The sequence below is a fragment of the Artibeus jamaicensis genome, unplaced genomic scaffold, assembly GCF_021234435.1.
Source record: "Artibeus jamaicensis isolate MK-2021 breed Jamaican fruit bat unplaced genomic scaffold, CSHL_Jam_final contig_2790, whole genome shotgun sequence".
Classification (NCBI taxonomy): Eukaryota; Metazoa; Chordata; class Mammalia; order Chiroptera; family Phyllostomidae; genus Artibeus; species Artibeus jamaicensis.
Genome location: NW_026521616.1, coordinates 3551713 through 3571305, shown reverse-complemented (window position 1 = coordinate 3571305; position 19593 = coordinate 3551713). Strand labels below are relative to the sequence as shown.

Here is a 19593-nt window from a genome sequence, read left to right as displayed (position 1 = left end):
AAATGCCAAGCGGTGGGCTGCCGTAACCGGATAGATAATTAATATGATTAGGAACACACAGAGCAAGCTTGCTCTTGCTGACTGAAAAGCCCAGTGGCATAATCACTGTTTTCTCTCCAGCTCACTCTCTGTACACATTTCAAAGGCTGGTTGGTGTTAGACTGCTGTGTAAACATCAATAAAATCCCAAAGTGCCGGATCATCAGCATTCTTGGGCACAGTGGCTTTTTGTCTGTAGTGTTTTCATTCTTTTAAAGATGCATTTCAGGACTGCACACATTAGGAAGAATGATCTCTGGTGCCTTGGACAAATGTTCAAGTTGGTAATGAGTTAACATCTCCCCCAAGTGAACATTTGTTATGAAGGCTAATTAATTGCTTTCCAGTTAGAAGAACCCTCAGCATTCAAAGAAAGCAGGATTCATAGGCAAAGAATATACTCTTTATTAAAACAAAGCAAAGGAAACAAAGGGCTACTCCCTTCAAAATCTCCCTTATTTAATACAGCTTTATCAAGGAATATGTACAGGTACAAAGCGCATCTGCCAATTGAAATGCAACAGTAATTTAAGTGAAAACTAAAGCCGTGCTTTGTAGTTGCCTGGGTGTCCCTAGGGGACAGCAAGTCAATGCTTATCGGCCTTCCTCAGAAGAGACGATTCTGATTAATATCAGACCCATCTGACTTGCTCTATTAAACCCTGGAGGAAGGATATTCTTCAGATACGAAAGATAGGTCTTTGATTAATAATTCTACCCACTGCCATTCTGAGCATAACCAACTGTGTGGCACCTCTAGCAAGAGCGCCTTTGGATTCGAGGAAGACACCCTTGCTGAGACACCCAGGTTCCACGCGACCACTGCTCGGCTGTCCCTCCTGAGCAGGAGCACAAGTTGTGAGGGTGCCACCACTGGAGAAGCAGAAACTCTACTTACAAACTTTATTTCACTGTCTGCAGATACAGGGTCAGTTACTTGGGACGTAATTCCTGCTCAAAGGTAACAATGTCTTAACAAAACCAACAAAAGCCTGAAGACAGAGCGACTGGTACTACACTACCCGCCAACTGACCCCTCGGCCTGACAGTTCACACCACAGCCACTGGCGCCTGGTCTCCTTCGCCTACCAATGGGTTTCAAGGTGCACACAGAGAGGAAATGCTTAGTCTGCCATACGAGGTTCTAGGCACTGTGGAGCTAATGGGAAACTATCGCACGGGGGTGAGGAGAAATCAGTTTCATTTCAGCTTTGTCTTCCAGCTTCTGCCCAATCAGCACTGCTCTGCTCACATTGCTGCATTTCTCCTGATGTTCATGATCATCCTTCTGCTATATTCCCTGTAGTCCACAGGCTTCACGTCCATCACTGTGGCCTTAATTCGAGATTCATCCTTTGAGGAAAGAAAAGCAATGTGTGAGTTGAGGAAAGCCGGTAGCATGACGCAGCGGCGGAAACCCCCTTTGCTTCAGTGGTTCCAACGATCCCGGAAGGAGAAAACACACACGCACACACACGCGCTGGACTCAGAGTTCAGTCATTCCAATAAAGAAAACGCTGTGAGTGAGGGCTGAGGCCAGAACTTCTGGGGCTGGGACAGTGGACAGAAGTCTCCCTTCAACACCGCCCTCGCCATCCTTTCCTCATGTTCCCAAACACTCAGAAACCGAGAATCCAACTGCGATGGACCTTAGCGGGCTTATCAAGTTCAGTATTTCCCTCTACAGAGGGGGAGGTAAGAACCCAGAGAAGACAAGGGACTTGCTTAAAGCCACAAAGCTAGTTCTGAAAGCTGAGTGTGGTGTGGCAGCGGAGGAAGACCTGGTCTGGGCCCCAGCTCGGCGCTGCCAGGGGCAAGCTCTCTGTACTTCACCTTCCCCACCCAAACCACGGAGGGACTGAATGACCCTTCAAATCCCTCCCTGATCCCACCTCACTCAGACATTGTATCACAGACATGTGACTCCTAGTCTCACTCACGGCTTAAAACACATCTATCACCAGGTATGAAGATGAAGGTCTAATAATGAAACAGAAGGAGTTAACCCTGAAACCTGCGGAGACGTCTTCAGGATCCTTCCTCCTCACGTGCTCGTAGAGCAGAACCAGGGCCTCTAGAGGCAGGGCGGGGTGGCGCCCGGGGAGGCGGCAGAGCCTAGCTCTGGGGCTCACACACTTTAGCAGGCTTAGCAATTACTCAACACAGTCGTATTGCTAAGCATGGTTAAAAGCAACGCTCCGCACTTAGATTGTCTAAGTTGGAACCTGACATCTGCCACTTGTTAGCATATGACTTTGGGCAAATTACTTATTCTCTTGTATGTGACATTTTCACTGGTAACATGGAGATAACAATAGTTCTTACATACAGGGTCACTGTCGTCTGTCATGATCTAGTGAGATGATATATGGAAAGTAAAGGGTACAAAACAGTATCTGGCAGGTAGTTAAGTGCTTGATAAATTATGACCACACAACGACATGATATCCTGGGCAATTTAAGGACTTTCCAAGGTAATTCTAACTACATGTGGCCTTTGTTTTACATACTGACTTTAAAACCCAAACCTTGTGGAAGGTACAAGTCCATTATACATATTATCATTCTTCTTCGGCACACAAACAAACACCCCAGGTTGTAACTGAAAAGACCATGTAGCATTTACTCCTCCCAAAGCCTAGTACTGGACAAGACACGTAACCTCTAAGCCCAATTCCTTATCTGAAAACAGGGCCGATAATGGTGCCTCTGTGTTGGGAAGTTGCAGTGAGTCGCACAGGCAGGGTGCCGAGCATGGGGTCTGGCACACGGTAAGCAATGACTCGGACACTGGCACTGTGCGGTGGTGGGTGGGCCACAGCTGGCACCCGCTGCTAACCCTTCTGCAGCCCGGCGACCTTACTTACATTGTAGGTCTCCAGTTTGACCCTGATCTTGAATACGAAAGATCGAAAGTTGGCATTCTGGAAAATTTCCTCAAAGGCCTGCTCATTCTGCAAAAAGAAATACAAAACTTTAGACTTGAATACTACTGAACCATTTGAAAATATTGGACTTTTAAAAAGACTTTGAGAAAAGTTTCTGAGAAAATTATCACCCCATGTTTAAAATTCCTCAGGAATGACTAACCTACAGGTGACATTTCATAAAACTGTTTAAGCAAAAATTTAAGACACTCTGTCTAGGAGTCAAATTCATAGAGACAGGAAACAGAGCAGTGGCTGGCGGGCCGAGGGGCGGGGAAGGGGAGTGGGTGCTCAATGGGACGGTCTCAGTTTGGGGAGGCGACTGGCTCTGGGGCGGGTGGTGGTGACGGTGGCACGGCAGTGTGAATATACAACTTATACTTAAAAATGGCTAAGGTGATAAATTTGTTATGTCTATTTTGTCACAATAAAAACATCTGCACAAAAAACTGGAATACTCCTAGGAAACACATTCCTAAACTTCAAAAGTTTATGATGCAGTAGATCCGAGGCCCAGCACCTTCCTTATAAATTGAGAACTACGGAAAAAAATCCTTCAGACAGAGGTTCAAGTTGCCATATACACTATTTCCGCCTCTGTATTTACAGCCACTGATATGAGGAGCAGGTGCAGACGACAGGCAAAGGGGGCAAGCCGGGGGCAAGCTGGAAAAGCACCGTGCTCTCCTCTTTCTCTCACCCCTCAAACAGTTTAAGCTTCTTTGTTTTAAAAATAAAAAAAGTCTGGCCAACAGAGGGATTAGAGAAAGTACATTAAAAAAGCACACGTAAAATTTATAGTAACTGTATATAAAAAGTTCCTACCAAGGCAAGCCACACGGAATGTAACAATAGCTTTGTTACAAAAAACTCTTGTGTAAAGGTTACTGCACACACAAAAACAAGTCCTCTGGGCTTTTGGATATGTAAACAAAACAATGTGTGAAACCTTCAGAAAGTCACACCAGCCGCCATTGCTCTCCCAAGATGCAGGAAGGCGGGGAGCCGCGCTCCAGGAGGATGGCGGTTCCTGCGGGGAGAGCCTCTGTCCTCAGTCACCGGCAGTAAAAACAGCCAATGGCAATGTGCTCGTAAAACACCCCGAAAGGCTGCCTCAAGCCTTAAAATCTGATATGAAAACAGAGGACCAGGCAAAGCAAATAAAAGATACCATCCTACTTCAGAGTCAATTCCAGTTATTTCTACAAAAGGGCTTGTTGGGATTATTTCCAGAGATCTCACAGACAAAATTTTAGAAAAAGGTGGGGGCAGAGGGACAGAATTGAAGACAGAAAAGTATAAGAAAAACATCCAAATGTCACATCCCCTTTTCTTATACTTTTCCAAGTATTCTAACTGATTTGGAGCAAACTGGGGGGGGGGGGGGGGGGAGAGGGAATCAATGAATAGATGCCAATTTGTGTGGCCCAGAAAATACAGTTTTTATTGGTCCTTTTGACGTGTTTTGAGCCGATATCTTTCCTAAGGTTAGCATAATTAGTAATCTGTTACCTGCATAAAACAAACCTAAAATGTAAAAATTCAAATTTATAAAAGTGAAATGGATCAAGTTAACTTATGAAAAAAAAGTTACTTTGTAAAACTTGCATCTGATGACCTAACACAACAAGCACCTTATCTGGCATTTTAAACCAGGACGAGACTCAACATTTCGGGAACGTGTTTACGTTGCAAAGGCAGCCTGCACGCCGGGCCCTTCGAAGGCGCCCGGACCCCAACCGCCCACTGGTGTGCTCACGGGGGCAGGAGGAGCAGGGCTGCTGCTTAGGCACTTTTGTCTATACTCCTTCATTACCTCGCTGTTAGCAAGTCCCAGACAGACAGAAACAGACGAAAATCAGATGAACAACTCAAATAATCCTCAGATTGAGAACTACATATAACACCCAAAAGAAGCAACCCCTAACCGTTCAACAGCCAGGAACAGGGGCAGTGGTAACACAAGACGGCTGACCTTGTCCTTTAACTCTCCCAGGTGAGCAGTGCTCTGCCCCAGGATGGCCTCTGCAGACTCCTGGAAGCAAGTGACCCACTGGTTGTCTTGATAATCGGCAATATTTACCTAAAAACACAAACTCTATATTATTTCAGCAAAGAAATAATAGAAGAAAGACACACTCAGGAGATGGGAAACCAACTCTTTCCATTCACGAATATAATCACCTGGGAAAAACCCATTACCACCATGTATATATACTATATTCTTTTCAAAGAAAGTGGAAAGTATCAAAGAAAGAGTTTAAAACGTTAAGTCTGGATCAAAGCAGATATACAACGTGCTGCGGATGTGTGAGTTCAGATCTCAGTGGAGACACGGCCCAAGCAGCCTGTCCTGCAGCCCCGGATTCCAGGCACAGTGGACTCGGGCCCCCAGCTGCGATGGCCTGTGGACTAAAGGTCGGAAGGAGCCTCCAACGAGTCCGCGAAGGTTCACTGCACGTGAACTTGTACGTCCCTCAGTCACCGGTAGGGCTCCGCAGGACGGCTCTCAGTCATGCTGAGCATCCCAGGCAATGTAAGAGCCTGCGCTGAGGGCCTTACTCAGCCGCCCAATTTTTACAACAGAAATGAGCAGTCAAGTGTCTCCAGTTGGATCATGGTGTAAAATTAAATAGGGGAGTCAAGGAAGAAAGTGCAGCACAAAGAATCCAGTTGCTAAAAGGAAAAAGTAAGAGGCTCGGAAGAAACAGGAGAGCAAAGGCTTCTTTTTGGTTTTCGTAGGTATCATTTTGATGCTTTTACATATTCGCTTTGCATATGCATGGAGTTAATATACGAAGCTATCATAAAACAGGGAAATGAGAAGATAATAAAGACAAATATAAGGGCACATCACATACTGGCCTCACACCCACACGTCGCCTAGGCTACCCTCCTAGAGGCAAAGGGCACCCACTCTCCAGGGTGAGAACATCAACAGTAAGTAACACATGGGTCAGCACCACGTGAAATCCTGTGCCGACTCCACTTAGAAGTTTAACAGAAAGGCTGATGAAATAAACTCTTTGAAACAATTTTCTTCATTTTAGTTCAATGAACTATATAGTTTACAGAAAATAAAAAGCTGATATATGCAATCTTCCCGCTAAATTAACATTTTTAAGGGGCAATTAAAATATAGAAAGGGTGGGTGGAATGAATTACATTTTTACCTAAAAGATTTTTTACAAAAATTAGCCGTTATAAAAGTATTATTTACTATAGGAAAATGAAAAAAAAACCCACAAAGAAACAAAGAAAAATCAACCAGAAATAACCATTACCAACAGTCCACCTAGTCGGTTCGTTGTCCATATACATAACCCAAGACTATATAAAACATACCATTTAAATTCTGCTACTTTCAATTAATAAAGACTGAACATTTATTTATGCCCTTTAATAGTCTTCTTTTTTTTTTTAAAGGTGATTTTAGAGCCCTGGCAGGTGTGGCTCAGTGGACTGAGCACAGGACTGAGAACCAAAGGGTCGCCAGTTAAGATTCTCAGTCAGGCACAGGCTGGGCTGCAGGTCCGGTCCCCAGTGTGGGGCGCATGACAGGCAATCACACACTGATGTTTCTTTCCCTCTCTTCCCCTCTCTCTAAAAATAAGTAAATAAAATCTTTGAAAAAAATTGATTTTACAAAGAGGGGAAGGCAAGGAGATAGGGAGAGAAAGATTGATGTAAGAGAGAAAGGAAACATCAATTGGGTTGCCCCTTATATGCACCCTGACTGGGGATCAGTATCAAAACCAAGGCATGTGCCCTCACCAGGAATTGAACCTGCTGTTTTCAGGACAATGCTCTGACCAACGGAGCTACACCATCCAGGGTTTACAGTCTTCATTAACATTGATTTTAAATACTTTAACTGTGGAAACTATTGAACAGTAAATTGTTAACACTGGTTTTCTAATATTTTAACTGTGGGAACTACCAAACAGCAAATTCTAATTTCTTCATGATACTCCGTTGTATAGATATTCAATAAAGGAATTAACCAGTAGAATATTAAGGGCATTTAAGCTGTATCCAGCCCTGGCTGGTGTGGTTCAGTGGGTTGAGCACCACCCTGCAAACCAAAGGGTCACTGGTTCGATTCCCAGCCAGGGCACAGGCCTGGGTTGCAGGCCAGGTCCCCAGTAGGGAGTGCGCAAGAGGCAACCACACACGGATGTTTCCCTCTCTCCCTTCTTTTCTGTCTAAAAATAAATAAATAAAATCTTTAAAAAAAAAAGCTGCATCCAAGTTTTCAAAATAAGTAATGGTAATAGACAACTTTACAGAGATGTAACATGTCTGATTCTTTTTAAAAAGATTTTATTTATTTATTTTTAGAGAGAGAAGGGAAGGGAGGAAGAAAGAGATGGAGACAAACATCAATCTGTAAAAGATGCATCGGTTGCCTGTCACATGCCCCCAACTGGGACCTGGCCTGCAACCCAGGCATGCGCCCTGACTGGGAATCAAACCAGTGACCCTTTGGTTCGCAGGCTGGCACTCAGACCACTGAGCCACACCAACCAGGGCTGATTGATTGATTATTTATTTTAAAGTTTATTTATTTATTTATTTATTTTTAGAAGGTAAGGGAAGGAGAGAGGGAGAGAAACATCAATGTATGGTTGACTTTCGTGCGTCCCCTGATGGAAAATGGCCCGCAGGGAACTGGTCTGCAACCCAGGCATGTGCCCTGACTGGGAATCGAACCGCGATCCTTTGATTCGCAGGCCTGCGCTCTAGCCACTGAGCTACACCAGCCAGGGCTTGATTATTTCTTTAGAAGAAATTCCCTCCAGGTGTTTACTGTGTCAGAAAATATAAATATTTTTAAGACTTCCAATATATTACTGCCAAATCATTATCTAAAAAATGAGAGTGACTGTTTTTTGGTACCTTTATCATTTACTGTAACTTTAAAAACCACTCACCCTCCATTTTAAAGGTTTAGAAAACCTTTAAAGAAACAATTCTTACAGTGCAAAAAAGCCACAGTCCCACACCAGCATGCAGTCACATTCCTCTGAAGTCAGCTCTGCTAGGGCTAGAGGAACAGATGACCCACAAGAAAAATAACTAAATACAGGCATCAGCTGCACGTGTAATTACTGCTCTCCAGAAATGCCATTTCAAATTAATTTATCTCCATAACAGTGAGCAGGCGAGTGCCACCAATGCTGTAATTGTACCACATGCACAGCAGACTGAAATTAGCTGAGTATCTAAATGTAACTCTGGTATGAAAAAATGCTTTTAGTAGGAGCAGACAGCCTGCTATTCAATCGAAAGGGCCCCTACTTTTGTATTTATGGAGCAATAATAAGCTCTTTAGCACTTATTCATGAGCTTGTTTTGCTGTTTCTATAGTGCCTGGCACTCGGGAGAAACTCAAACACCACAGTGGTTCCCATCTACCCATTCTACTTACTGACAGGATCATGCGGTACTTGAAATTGGGAAATTCACGGTCACATTTCTCACAGCGGTATAATCCATTCTGCTGATCAATCACTTTCTTATTGCAGTCCTGAGTCGGGCAGGCCTGGTACATGGAGTTCTCCTTGCGAAGATACACCACGGTCGCCACGCAGCTGAAATAGTCTGCCTTCAGGAGAGAAGAGCGACAGGGGCACTGAGCGAGCCGCCTGCACTCGGGTCGGGCGCAGAGCGTGCCCTCACGCGCGGGCGTGTCCACGTTCTCACCACAAGGTGATTTCAGGGAGTAAGTCGTTCTCCGGCTTTAGAAATCACTTGTGCTAACCATAAAACCCTTGAAAAGGTAATAAATCAAGTTCCAAAGCATATAATTCCCTAACAATAAGAGTTAATTCTGAATTAAACGAAATTAATTAAAACTGAAATAGAGTATGTGAAAGGCAAAGGCTTCACGAGACAAAGACTCGCCCCCGTTCCTGACCCCCCACAGGTGAAAGCGCTGGGAAGCGCAGTGCGGGGCGGTAGCAGCTAATGCGCCGGTGTTCAAACGCCCCCTGCACTTAAACAGCAGAGACTTCCGGCCAAGAAGGCACAGGCAGCCACGCTGCGCCTCCTCACACAACCAAAACAAGGACAACAACAATTCAGAAACAAAAAACAACCAGAACTGACAGAAAAATCAAACTGTATGGAAGTCTGACAACCAAGGAGTTAAAGAAACATCCATCCAGATGGGTAGGAGGGGCACAGAGAGGACTCAGGCAAAGTGGCAGTGGAAGACGTGATGGACAAGGCAGGGGCTGGTGGAGATAAACTGCAGATAAACCAGGAGAACAACTGGGGAGTGAGACAGACCGGGCAACCTAGAGCTCCAGCTCGGAGAAACAGCCTCACATCAATGGTTAAAAACACCTGTGGAGGTTGAGGTGTTGGGAGAGACTCCCAGCCTCACAGGAGAGCTCGTTGGGGAGACGCACAGGGTCCTAGAACGGACACAAGCCCACCCACTCAGGAATCAGCACCAGAAGGGCCCAGGTTTGCTTGTGGGAAGTGGGGGAAAGGACTGAAAGCTGGTGGAGTACGTGCCATTTCCCTCTCGGACCCCTTCCCCACATACAGCCTCACAACCCAGCCATGTGTGTTACCCCACCCTGGTGAACACCTAAGGCTCCACCCCTTACTACTTAATAGAGTGTCAAGACAGGAAAAAAAAAGGCCCAAACAAAAGAACAGATCAAAGCTCCAGAACAAATACAACTAAGTGATGAAGAGATAGCTAACCTATCAGGTGCACAGGTGCAAGATGCACAGTTCAAAGCACTAGTGATCAGGATGCTCACAGAATCGGTTGAATTTGGTTACAAATTAGATGAAAAGCTACGATAAGTGAAATAAAGAAAAATATACAGGGAACCAATAGTGATGGGAAGAAAACTGGGACTCAAATCAAGGGAGTGGACGAGAAGGAAGAAACAACCAAACAGGAAAGAATGAAGAAACAAGAATTTAAAAAAATGAGGAAAGGCTTAGGAACCTCCAGGACATCTTTAAATGTTCCAACATCCAAATTATAGGGGTACCAGAAGGGGAAGAGGAACAGCCATGAGTGGAAAACATATCTGAACAAATAATAAAGGAGAACTTCCCCAATCTGGCAAAGGCAATAATAGACTTCCAGGAAATCCAGGAACCTCAGAGAGTCCCAAAGAACTTGGACCCAAGGAAGCACACCAAGGCACATCATAATTACATGAGCCAAGATTAAAATGAAGGAGAGAATCCTAGAAGCAGAAAGAGAAAAGGAGACAGTCACCTACAAAGGAGTTCCCATCAGACTGTCAGCTGATTTCTCAAAAGAGACCTTACAGGCAAGAAGGGGCTGAAAAGAAGTATTCCAAGTTATGAAATCCAAAGACCCACAACCAAGATTGCTCTATCCAGCAAAGCTTTCATTTAGAATGGAAGGGCAGATAAAGTGCTTCTCAGATAAGGTTAAGTTAAAGGAGTTCATCATCACCAAGTCCTGATTATATGAATTGTTAAAGGGACATATCTAAGAAAAAGATAAAAAATATGAACAGTAAAATGACAGCAAACTCACAGTTATTAACAACCACACTTAAAAGAAAAACAAAAGCAAACTAAGCAAACAAGTAGAACAGGAACAGAACCACAAAAATGGAGATCACGTGGAGGGTTATCAACGGGGGGGGGGGGAAGGTTCAGAGAATAAGTAGCATAGATGGCAGGTAGAAAACAGACAGGGGGAGGGTAAGAATAGTGTAGGAAATGTAGAACCCAAAGAATTTATATGAACGGCCCATGGACATGAACTAAAGGGGGGAGGGCGTGTGCAGGACACAGGGGAGTGAAGGGGGGGAAACAGGACAACTTTAATAGCATAATAAAATATATTTAAAAAAAAAACCCAGCAGAGATTCTAGGGCTCAGGTTCACTTTTATCCTTGTCTAGGCTAGGGGTCAGTGTAGTTGCAGCTACTGAACTCTGCTATTATGGGCCAAGTGTCCACAGACAATGTGCTGCAAATGAAAACATGTGGCTATGTTCCAACAAAACGTTATTTACCAGAGGCAGCAGGCTGGATTTGGCTGATGGGCTGGTTTGCCACGCCCTGGCCTAAGTCATCAAATTCAGAAGAATGCAAAAATAACAGAACAAGGGCATTCAAAGTGGAGAAATCACTGATGAGTAAATGCAGCCAGGACTAAGTCACGTGCTGCGGCTTTATGTTGTTGCTTTTCATTTTGCTTTTTAACTTGCATAGAAAGGATGTGAAATGGACCCTTTTTTTGGGGGGACAGTTCCCTCTGGGCATATTCTGAATTCAGAGCCTCTCGGAAAGAGGCAAAACAATGACGTGGACGATTAAAGAGCCTGGACGAGTCTTCAAGCTAGAGAAAAGTCTAGCTGGACAGAAAGTCTCCTGGGAGAATGCCTAGAGTTTCTCTGTATTTCCACATAAGGTCCAGATTCAAAGCATGACTTGAAAGTCTGGGTGCAAACAGGGGCTCCCTAGGCCTGATTTCTTATTATAGACCATTGCATCTTAGATAGAAATTGGGTGACAAGAGAACCCAAAGAGTGGCTGTTCCTCCAACAGGACGAACAGACCTGTCCAATGCTCCGTCTTCAAGGGGCTGTGTAACAGCCTTGTAAGCTGCAGCTGCTGACAACAGGTAAGGGAATACAGCGAAGTGAGACAGCGAGGAGTAAAATCCATACCGTATAGTACGAAAATAACAAAGCAGGACCTGCTGTTTTGGGGAAGCATAAGGAGTGAATAAATAATCTAAATGTTAAATTGTGGCTCTGGCTGGTGTAGCTCAGTGGATTGAGCGTGGGCCTGTGAACCAGACAATCTCGGTTTGATTCCCAGTCAGGGCACATGCCTGGGTTGCAGGCTGGTTCCCTGCAGGCCAGTTCCCAGCAAGGGATGCACGAAAGGCAACCATACATTGATGTTTCTCTCCCTCTCTCCTTCCCTTCCCCTCTAAAAATAAATAAATGAAATCTAAAATAATAATAATAATAATAATAATAATAAATAAATAAATGTTAAATTGTGGGCACAAATGAGAGGAGGGTCATTCCTTACAACACCGAAGGGAAGCTGCAACTAAAGTCAGATGCCAGAGCCAGTTCTCGTCAGAGGTACTGGCGGCTCTCAGCCCAGGAGAGTTCATATTCTCCAGCCAGTGAAAGTCCAGGCGAACTGCCTGCTGTGTGACACGGGGCCTGACAAATGCTCCACGTGAGCTCCGTATGTGACCTCGAAACCTCTGCTCTCGGCAAGGGGGCATTTCCATCTGCAGGGACAATCACAGAGACGAAATACAGACCCAGAGGCAGTTTCCATTATAACACATGGCCCGGTCATGGCCACTTTGTTAAGACCCCTCTAAGAATTAAACAGCGCTCTAAGTCAGAGTTGACATCTGTTGGTCTACCGGAGGCACACAACGTACTTCTATTGGGAAGCATGGCCACCACACCACGTTCTGGTCAGAGCCCCAGTTAAGAATCACGGCTCTGCATTAATGTCTGACAGCTGGCAGCAGAAATCAGACTTGAAAACGCATCCTTCTGCACACTTTACGTGCTTTTGTGAAGAAAGTTAGGAATGTAAGATACCTTGTCACCTTGGCCCAGGTTCTCCGATTTAACCTCATACAAAGTCTTCCAGTTGGTGGCGCTTCCCGTCCCTCCACTCCTTAGATCTGAGATGGAAACACCATCTAATGCTTGTCCTTCTGAGTCGAACCTGAGAAATAAACAGTGACGGGCACTTTATATACTTACTGAATATGTCACTCATTTTTTTAAACCATTCTTAAAAAAAAAAAAAAGATTTTATTTATTTATTTTTAGACAGATAGGAAGGAGAAGAGAAAGAAACATCAATATGAGGTTGCTTCTCGTGTACCCACACATGTGCCCTGACTGGGAACCAAACCTGCGACCCTCTGGTTCACAGGCCAGTGCTCAATCCACTGAGCCACACCAGTCAGGGCGTCACTCATTTCTTTATGCCAAATACAGGCTATCCACTCCCTCACCCAACTTTCATAGGTCACAGTCTCATAGGCTGCAAGTAGTGTCTTCTTCATTGTTTCTTTTGCCTAATGAAGAAACCGAGTGACCTCTTTCTATCAGTTGCTTTGATGCCCCCCAGTGGTCAGGAAAGACAGTGCCAAAGTACCACAGAACCTTTTCTTAAATTAGCCTTGCACAGCAACACTGGCCCAAGGGCCCAAGAAACAGTAACCTGGACAATCAGCAACAAAAAAGCCATAATGTAGAGCTCCAGTATAGTTCTTTGGGCTACTGATTCTTACCCACTATCAGCAGCTGCGTTATTTATTTATTTTTTAGTAACTGCATTCTTTATCATGACTGGAATGTATCAGTATGGAAAGTGACAATCAACACACTGTAATGGTAGCCACCCCCCCAAAAGTTCCCACGCTGAGAGCTTTTAAGCCTGATAGAGTCCAAAAGATTATATAACCCCAAGTAATTTACTAAAAGGTATTACCTGTTTTCTTGTAGCTTTATTAGTGAGATTTTTTAGTTATATAACATTAAAGTTAAAATTTATTTGTATTTATTATTAAAATTGATTATATTTCTCGATCATGTATCAGCCAATATGAGGAAAGGGGACCAGGGCGAAAGTGGCTCAGAAACACATCTGTGGCAGGGAAGAGTGTCTCTGAGATTCAAAACACGTTGATGTCACCCAAAACGAGGATAACTAAACACTAAGCACATCCAGAACAGGAGCCTTAAGAAGAGCCCATCTGAAGGAATGGATGCCGCCTTGAGCCGCAGACAACTGCCTTCTCGTTCCTTCAGGTAAGCGGCTAAATCCGTCACAGAGGCACAGCAAGGTCCATAAATCTGTTTTGCCACGACTAGCTACACGAGTTTACGATTTCAAAAACTCCAAGGAGACATTTGCCACCAAAGGCAACTCATCAGGAGTCAACAGAGCAAGGAGCGAGGCAGCCCTTCTCACAGTAAAAATCCCACATTGTTACAACCAAGATCTAAACATCTGCAATCCTTGCCTAGTGGGTTGTGTGCACTGAACCTCTTTGATCAATGCCCAGTTATTTTATTTTGGAGACAGCCATGTCTTTTTATGTTGACCAGGATGACAGCTATTGACAGGTAAAATATAAAGACCTTAATGTGGGCATGCAATTAACCTGGGGTCGAGCTCCAGAGCCTGAAAGAAAAGCAAGCAACCAGGACCCAAAGCTGCGGTTATTTCTGGTCAGACTACTAACAAGCCCCTTGTCTTCTAATATAATGTCAGCGACCAGAGCAGTTAAATGTGGATACATGTGGGCCATACTCATGAGAATGGCTTAAGTGACGTGAACACTGCAGTAGATGTTTCCTGAAACTATTCAAATACTAGTGCTACTGTTTCATATTAGACTCAGAATAAAAGCAGGGTGGATGTAATGCGAGCTAATTCATTAGTCCCTTAAGCCCCAAAACATAACTGGAAACTGACGCACTTTCCCCTGTGACTACAGTCACACAAATTATTTAAGCTCAAGCTAAAGTGTTCTCCTTGACCACATCAATTCCTGCATACCATGTTTCAGTTTGAAGTGCTCTTCTGAGGCAGTTTTAACACCCTAGAAAGCCAGATATAGCGAGGAGATTTTAATAGGCTCCCCTCATCGCCTGAGTGCTTTGGGAATAACAATAAAATGCCACAAAAGCCCATTGTTCTCATGGCACTTCATCGGAGTCCAGTGAATGCACACTGGAGGATGCGATCGGCACCAAAGACTGGACAGAACAGAGAGCACGTTCTCCCCCCACAGCACAGTAGGCCGCGGCTTTAAATCTGGGAGAGACAGATGCCTGCAGCACACAGCTGCTAAAGCCGGCCTCATCCTGCTCCGGCAGGGTGGGGGTCGGCAAGCAGCGCTTCCATCCTAATGGCCTCCTCCTCTGAGTCTCCGAGTTTGTCAAGGGCTTACAGGTTTGTCAGTTTAAGGGCTTTAAAGCCATCCTCTCCAAAGGCATAATGCCCCCAAGAAATATGGGAACGGCACCATTTGGTAACAAAGCCCTGTGCTTGGCGGACGGCCCGCATACTGATTATAAGAACCCCCAAACCCAGTGTTTCTCAAAGCCCAGGCTCTAGCGGCCCCCTTATTCAGCCCCGTAACACCTACCATCCACGGAGCTTATAGGCCTCTGGGATGTCAGGATTCACAATGACTGTGCTTGACGACAGCACAGAGAGGCTCCGTCCGCCAAAATCGGACACTCTGGCTCCTTTGATAGCCATCACGGGTTGTCTAGAACCATCAAATTTGTCAGCCTGCATCACAACAAAAATCCCAAACAAATACGAATGTGTGTCACCGGCAAGAACATTTTTAAAGGAAACAAAGAAAACAGTCAATAGCAGAGTGAAGGCAATAAATGGACAGGGAATCCATACAAGGTAACCTCACACCCAAGAATCTGCTCAGAGAGACATCAAAACTGAGGTAGAAGAAAGAGCATTTCACTATGTGAAACTTAAATCACACAGAAGTAAATCAAATGAAGGATTTCAACTATTCCCTAGACGGGCCGATCCTTCGTTAGGAAGGGTCTCCGGGACACGCTGCCAGTTCTCTGCACACGCTCTGACTGCGAACACGGGTACTCACATCCTCTCCCCACAGAGTGGCGGACACCACCTTCCCTGACGTGTCCATTAAATAGATATTTCTCTTAGACACTTCTCTGTTGTTGGCCTTCACTGTGATTTTTGTGGCATCTTCGTAGCTCTTGCAGATCCCGATTATGTCTGTAACACAGGCACAATGATTCAGCTGGGGCTGGTCAAGCTCCCACAACGGCATCACCAAAGGCTGACCGGCAAGCAGATAGGTCTCACCCCGCACCGGCCGTGTGGCCAACAGAACTGACCATCAGCACTCTTGCTCTCAGACACAGACTTACCTACGAGTGAGTCCTTAGGTCTGCTCTCTAAGTCATCAATCTTTGTGAAATCAAACTGGACTGTAGGTAAGTTACGACCATCTTCACAGGGCATGACAGAAGTCTCATTATTGAAGGTCATCTCATAGTCATTTTTAACAGCCGTGAATTGTTTGTTAGCAATCTTCAGAGTCCCTTTAGAGAAATAATAGACCTGCAAAACAGTTCAAGCCGTGGAACATGGGATAGTCCATCAAACTGGACAGAAAAACCTTTCACCACCATGGAACTCTGCGACGGACGAGAGTCCCCTCACCCCTAACTGCTGTTCCAGTCCCAGACGCAACACCGCCATACCTTGTTCACGTCGATGAGGGGAAAGAACTTGTCCGCTTGCTCATTGAAAGCAGTAGCTCTGATCTCACCCTGTGGATGCACGCAACAGGTTAGAATTGTGGGCTGGTCCAGTTTTGCCAGTGAAAAACAGGACACTTCAGTGTCCACTGACATCTTTAAAGAAACGCACGTTTTACAGTCACATATTCAAGTTATGAACCCCATGAAACAAATTAAGTTGAGTTAGCTGATCTTTTTACTATGCTCTCCTAACCTCAAGTTAGAAACCTAAAAAAATAAAATACAAAAAATCCCCCAACAAACCCAACAGTGTGTTTAACATCCTGACAACAAAAATAAAACAACTCTGAGCACCGAGTGGCACGACCGAAGCCCACGGGGAAGCTGATCCGCAGTGATTCATCAGTTTCCCTCGTGTTTGCATTAGGCAAGGAATTAGTCCATACTCAGGAGTCACTGCCAAAAATGTCCCAGCAAGTCACGTTTTCCAGTTGCTTGTGATTCGCTTTTCACTTTTACTTTTCATCTATCAAAATGTCACAGATGAATAAAAAACTGAAATAAATGGGTGAAATTTTTGCCAACTGACAGAACAGGCCAATAATTTGGTAAAAAATTAGGTTCTGGTATGGATGTAGGCGTTACAGTCAGTACAGGGATGGGCAAAAGTAGGTTTAGGGTTGTGAGTGTGTGAAACTCGGGGTTGATCTGGTATTATTATTGCATCAGAATAATGATGGCAACGCCATTCAGGTCGTGCTGCTCCTCGGCCTTACCCTTGTACACCTGGGGTGTCATTCCATCTTCTAAGAACAAAAAACAAAAACAAACCACTGCCTTTTTTCTGCCATTAAGAGATTTGGATAAATAGAAAATAAACGGCAATGTGAAGTCCTTGAAGTACATACAGTACTAGGAATTATAAACAAAACTAAGGGACAGAAGAGAAACAGCGAACAAGACTGTGGAGATTCCACGACTCGGATTTTTGGTCTCCTCGTCGTGGTTTGGCTTTGTCTGAGTAAGGCACGGAGAGCCTGCACGGTCAGAACCACTCTCACAAAACCGCTCACTTACCAAGGTGGTGCCTTCCACTGTGGCTCCAAGCGCCACTTTGCTCGTAAGCACACACTACCACCTCCTACAGCTTCGACTAAGGCCGCCAGTGAGTCAGAGCATCTCTGGTCTCTCCTGCCCATTAGGCGACTTATACATGTCAAACACTGTTACAAATGCTTTTGTTTAAGGTCAAGGATTTCATTTATAACCTTTAAGCCCGTGCCCCCAGACAGCATCAAAAGACAACAAAAGAGGAAAACTACAGTAACAATCATGGTTCTTTTTGGCCTACTACTGTTTTCCAGCCCACTGGCCGGCACAGAGGTGTGGCTTCTGTTGCCCCGTCAGCTGCTCCTACTTCCCTGCTCGGCAAACACTCACACTTTCATCAACTAGTTCTATAGAGAAAAGCTTCCCTTCCCCGCGGGAGTTGCTCCAGGTACGGATCTGACTCTTGTTGGTGACTCGAGCACAAATAGTCCACCTGAAAACCAAACAGGTCGTATTAGCATTTGAGTCTCGCCGGGAAAAGATCTGAAAGGTTCCCCAACATCTTCTTACAGCCTTTCTTGTCTCCCGCGTACTCCACTTTTTAATGTAAGCTCTATTTTAATCTACCTAATTAAACCCAAAGCTGACATAAAGGTTTGACAGTTTATAGAATAAGCAAATAGTAAAACATACCAGGTGATTTAACACTAACTCATTCTCTTGTCAAATAAGTAAATTTATAAACTCTCTCCCTTGTCTAGAAAGCATCACCAAGGCAACAATATCCCCTTAATGAAAGGTTTGAAGCTAGAAACACAGTAATACCAACAATTATATTTTGCCACTATTTTCATTATGGGAACTGGTGTCAAACTTCAGTCTCATTTCTAACACACACTGAAGAGAAATACAAGCTTATGGAACATGGTGCTGGTAAGCTGCCAAAGCAAAATGCACCGAAGCAGCAGGGACTCAGAAGCTACTAAAATAGGAGGCACGAGACCGGACGCCCAGTTCTGGTGCCCATCCTACACACAGGCACTGGGTACCTTAGTTACTTTACTTACAATTTCATAGGGGAATCATATATCTTTCCTACACTGCAAAGAATGGAAGACTACAACTGGTAAATTAATTTTTAATGGAAAAAAGTTATAAAAATGATCTCTTTGAGGTATATTAATGTAAATACACGTAGAACAGATTCTTCAAGCCAACTCTATCAAGAGCAACGCTTTTGGACTAACAGTCACCTATTTATACAATGAGAAGATAAACACCTTCTGAATTAGAATATTTAGTTTTATGCATAAGACTACCAACTTATTCTTTCAGCATTAAGAAATTTTTAAAATATTTTATTTATTTATTTTTGAGAGGGAAAGGGAAGGAAGGAAAGGAGAGAAACATCAGTGTGTGGTTGCCGCACCCGCCCCCCCCCGCTGGAGACCTGGTCCACTACCCAGTCTTGTGCCCTGACAGGGAATCAAACTGGTGACCCTTTGATTTGAAGGCTCAATCCACTGAGCTACACCAGCCAGGGCTCAGTAATAAATATTTTAAATTTCAAAATGAATGAAGCTCAATAGGTTATGGCGGATTGTTCTTTTGGCCACCCTTATCTGATAAGGCAGTTAAAGTGAGGGAAAAACAAAAAACAAAAAAGAGGAAACCTATTTTATGTGTGGTAAGAGTTCACACATAAATAAGACAAGAGCCCCTCTTATACTATTTTGAAGTACATTCTGAACTTATTCTGTGGAGTAACTCACTTGGATTGGTACGGGGTGAGGCTGGCGATGGGCACCACTTTGGCCTGTGACCCCCCGGAACTGTTCATGAGGCTGGTACCTCCAGCTTTTCCAAATGTCTTTGAGGCACCATAAGGCTTAGATATACTGGAACCTTTAAAACACACACACACACACACAAGGAAGGATGATCATTAGTCTCTTTAAATTGACTCAATTAGGGAGTTGTCACTGGTGAAATAATAACGAAATGAGAGGCCAGATTCCTCCTTTTTAGCATCCAGAGACTGGAAATCAAACAGAGACTGAAACAGGAGGGCCACCAACCTAATCTATAATGAAGGCTGGGCACACTGCTGACTTGTGTCCCGAGGTCAAGATAACATTGGCAATGCTCTTTCAGAGACCCGCCTTCTGAAACTTTTCTCTCGTAATAATGGGCGAGAAGACAAGAGGTCAGAAAAAGAAAATCAACCTTGATTGGTGAAACTGCTGCAAGTCACTAGATGCGTAAGAAGAGCAAAAGGACAGGCCAGAGAGTAAAGGT

General features: G+C 44.4%; 1 protein-coding gene across 1 annotated transcript in view; it reads right to left on the bottom strand.

Annotated features, from left to right (window-relative positions):
* Window positions 1-420: 420 nt before the first annotated feature.
* Window positions 421-19593, bottom strand: part of RPA1 (replication protein A1) — a 45596-nt gene continuing 26423 nt past the window's right edge. The window contains exons 7-17 of the mRNA XM_037133737.2: window positions 19068-19200; window positions 17686-17788; window positions 16246-16314; window positions 15910-16102; window positions 15615-15754; window positions 15129-15277; window positions 12559-12688; window positions 8398-8574; window positions 4942-5049; window positions 2907-2993; window positions 421-1392 (exon numbers count right to left, since the gene is read on the bottom strand). Coding sequence (XP_036989632.2) covers window positions 1288-1392; window positions 2907-2993; window positions 4942-5049; window positions 8398-8574; window positions 12559-12688; window positions 15129-15277; window positions 15615-15754; window positions 15910-16102; window positions 16246-16314; window positions 17686-17788; window positions 19068-19200 — 1394 coding nt within the window. The 3' untranslated portion in view covers window positions 421-1287. The remainder of the gene's footprint in view (window positions 1393-2906; window positions 2994-4941; window positions 5050-8397; window positions 8575-12558; window positions 12689-15128; window positions 15278-15614; window positions 15755-15909; window positions 16103-16245; window positions 16315-17685; window positions 17789-19067; window positions 19201-19593) is intronic.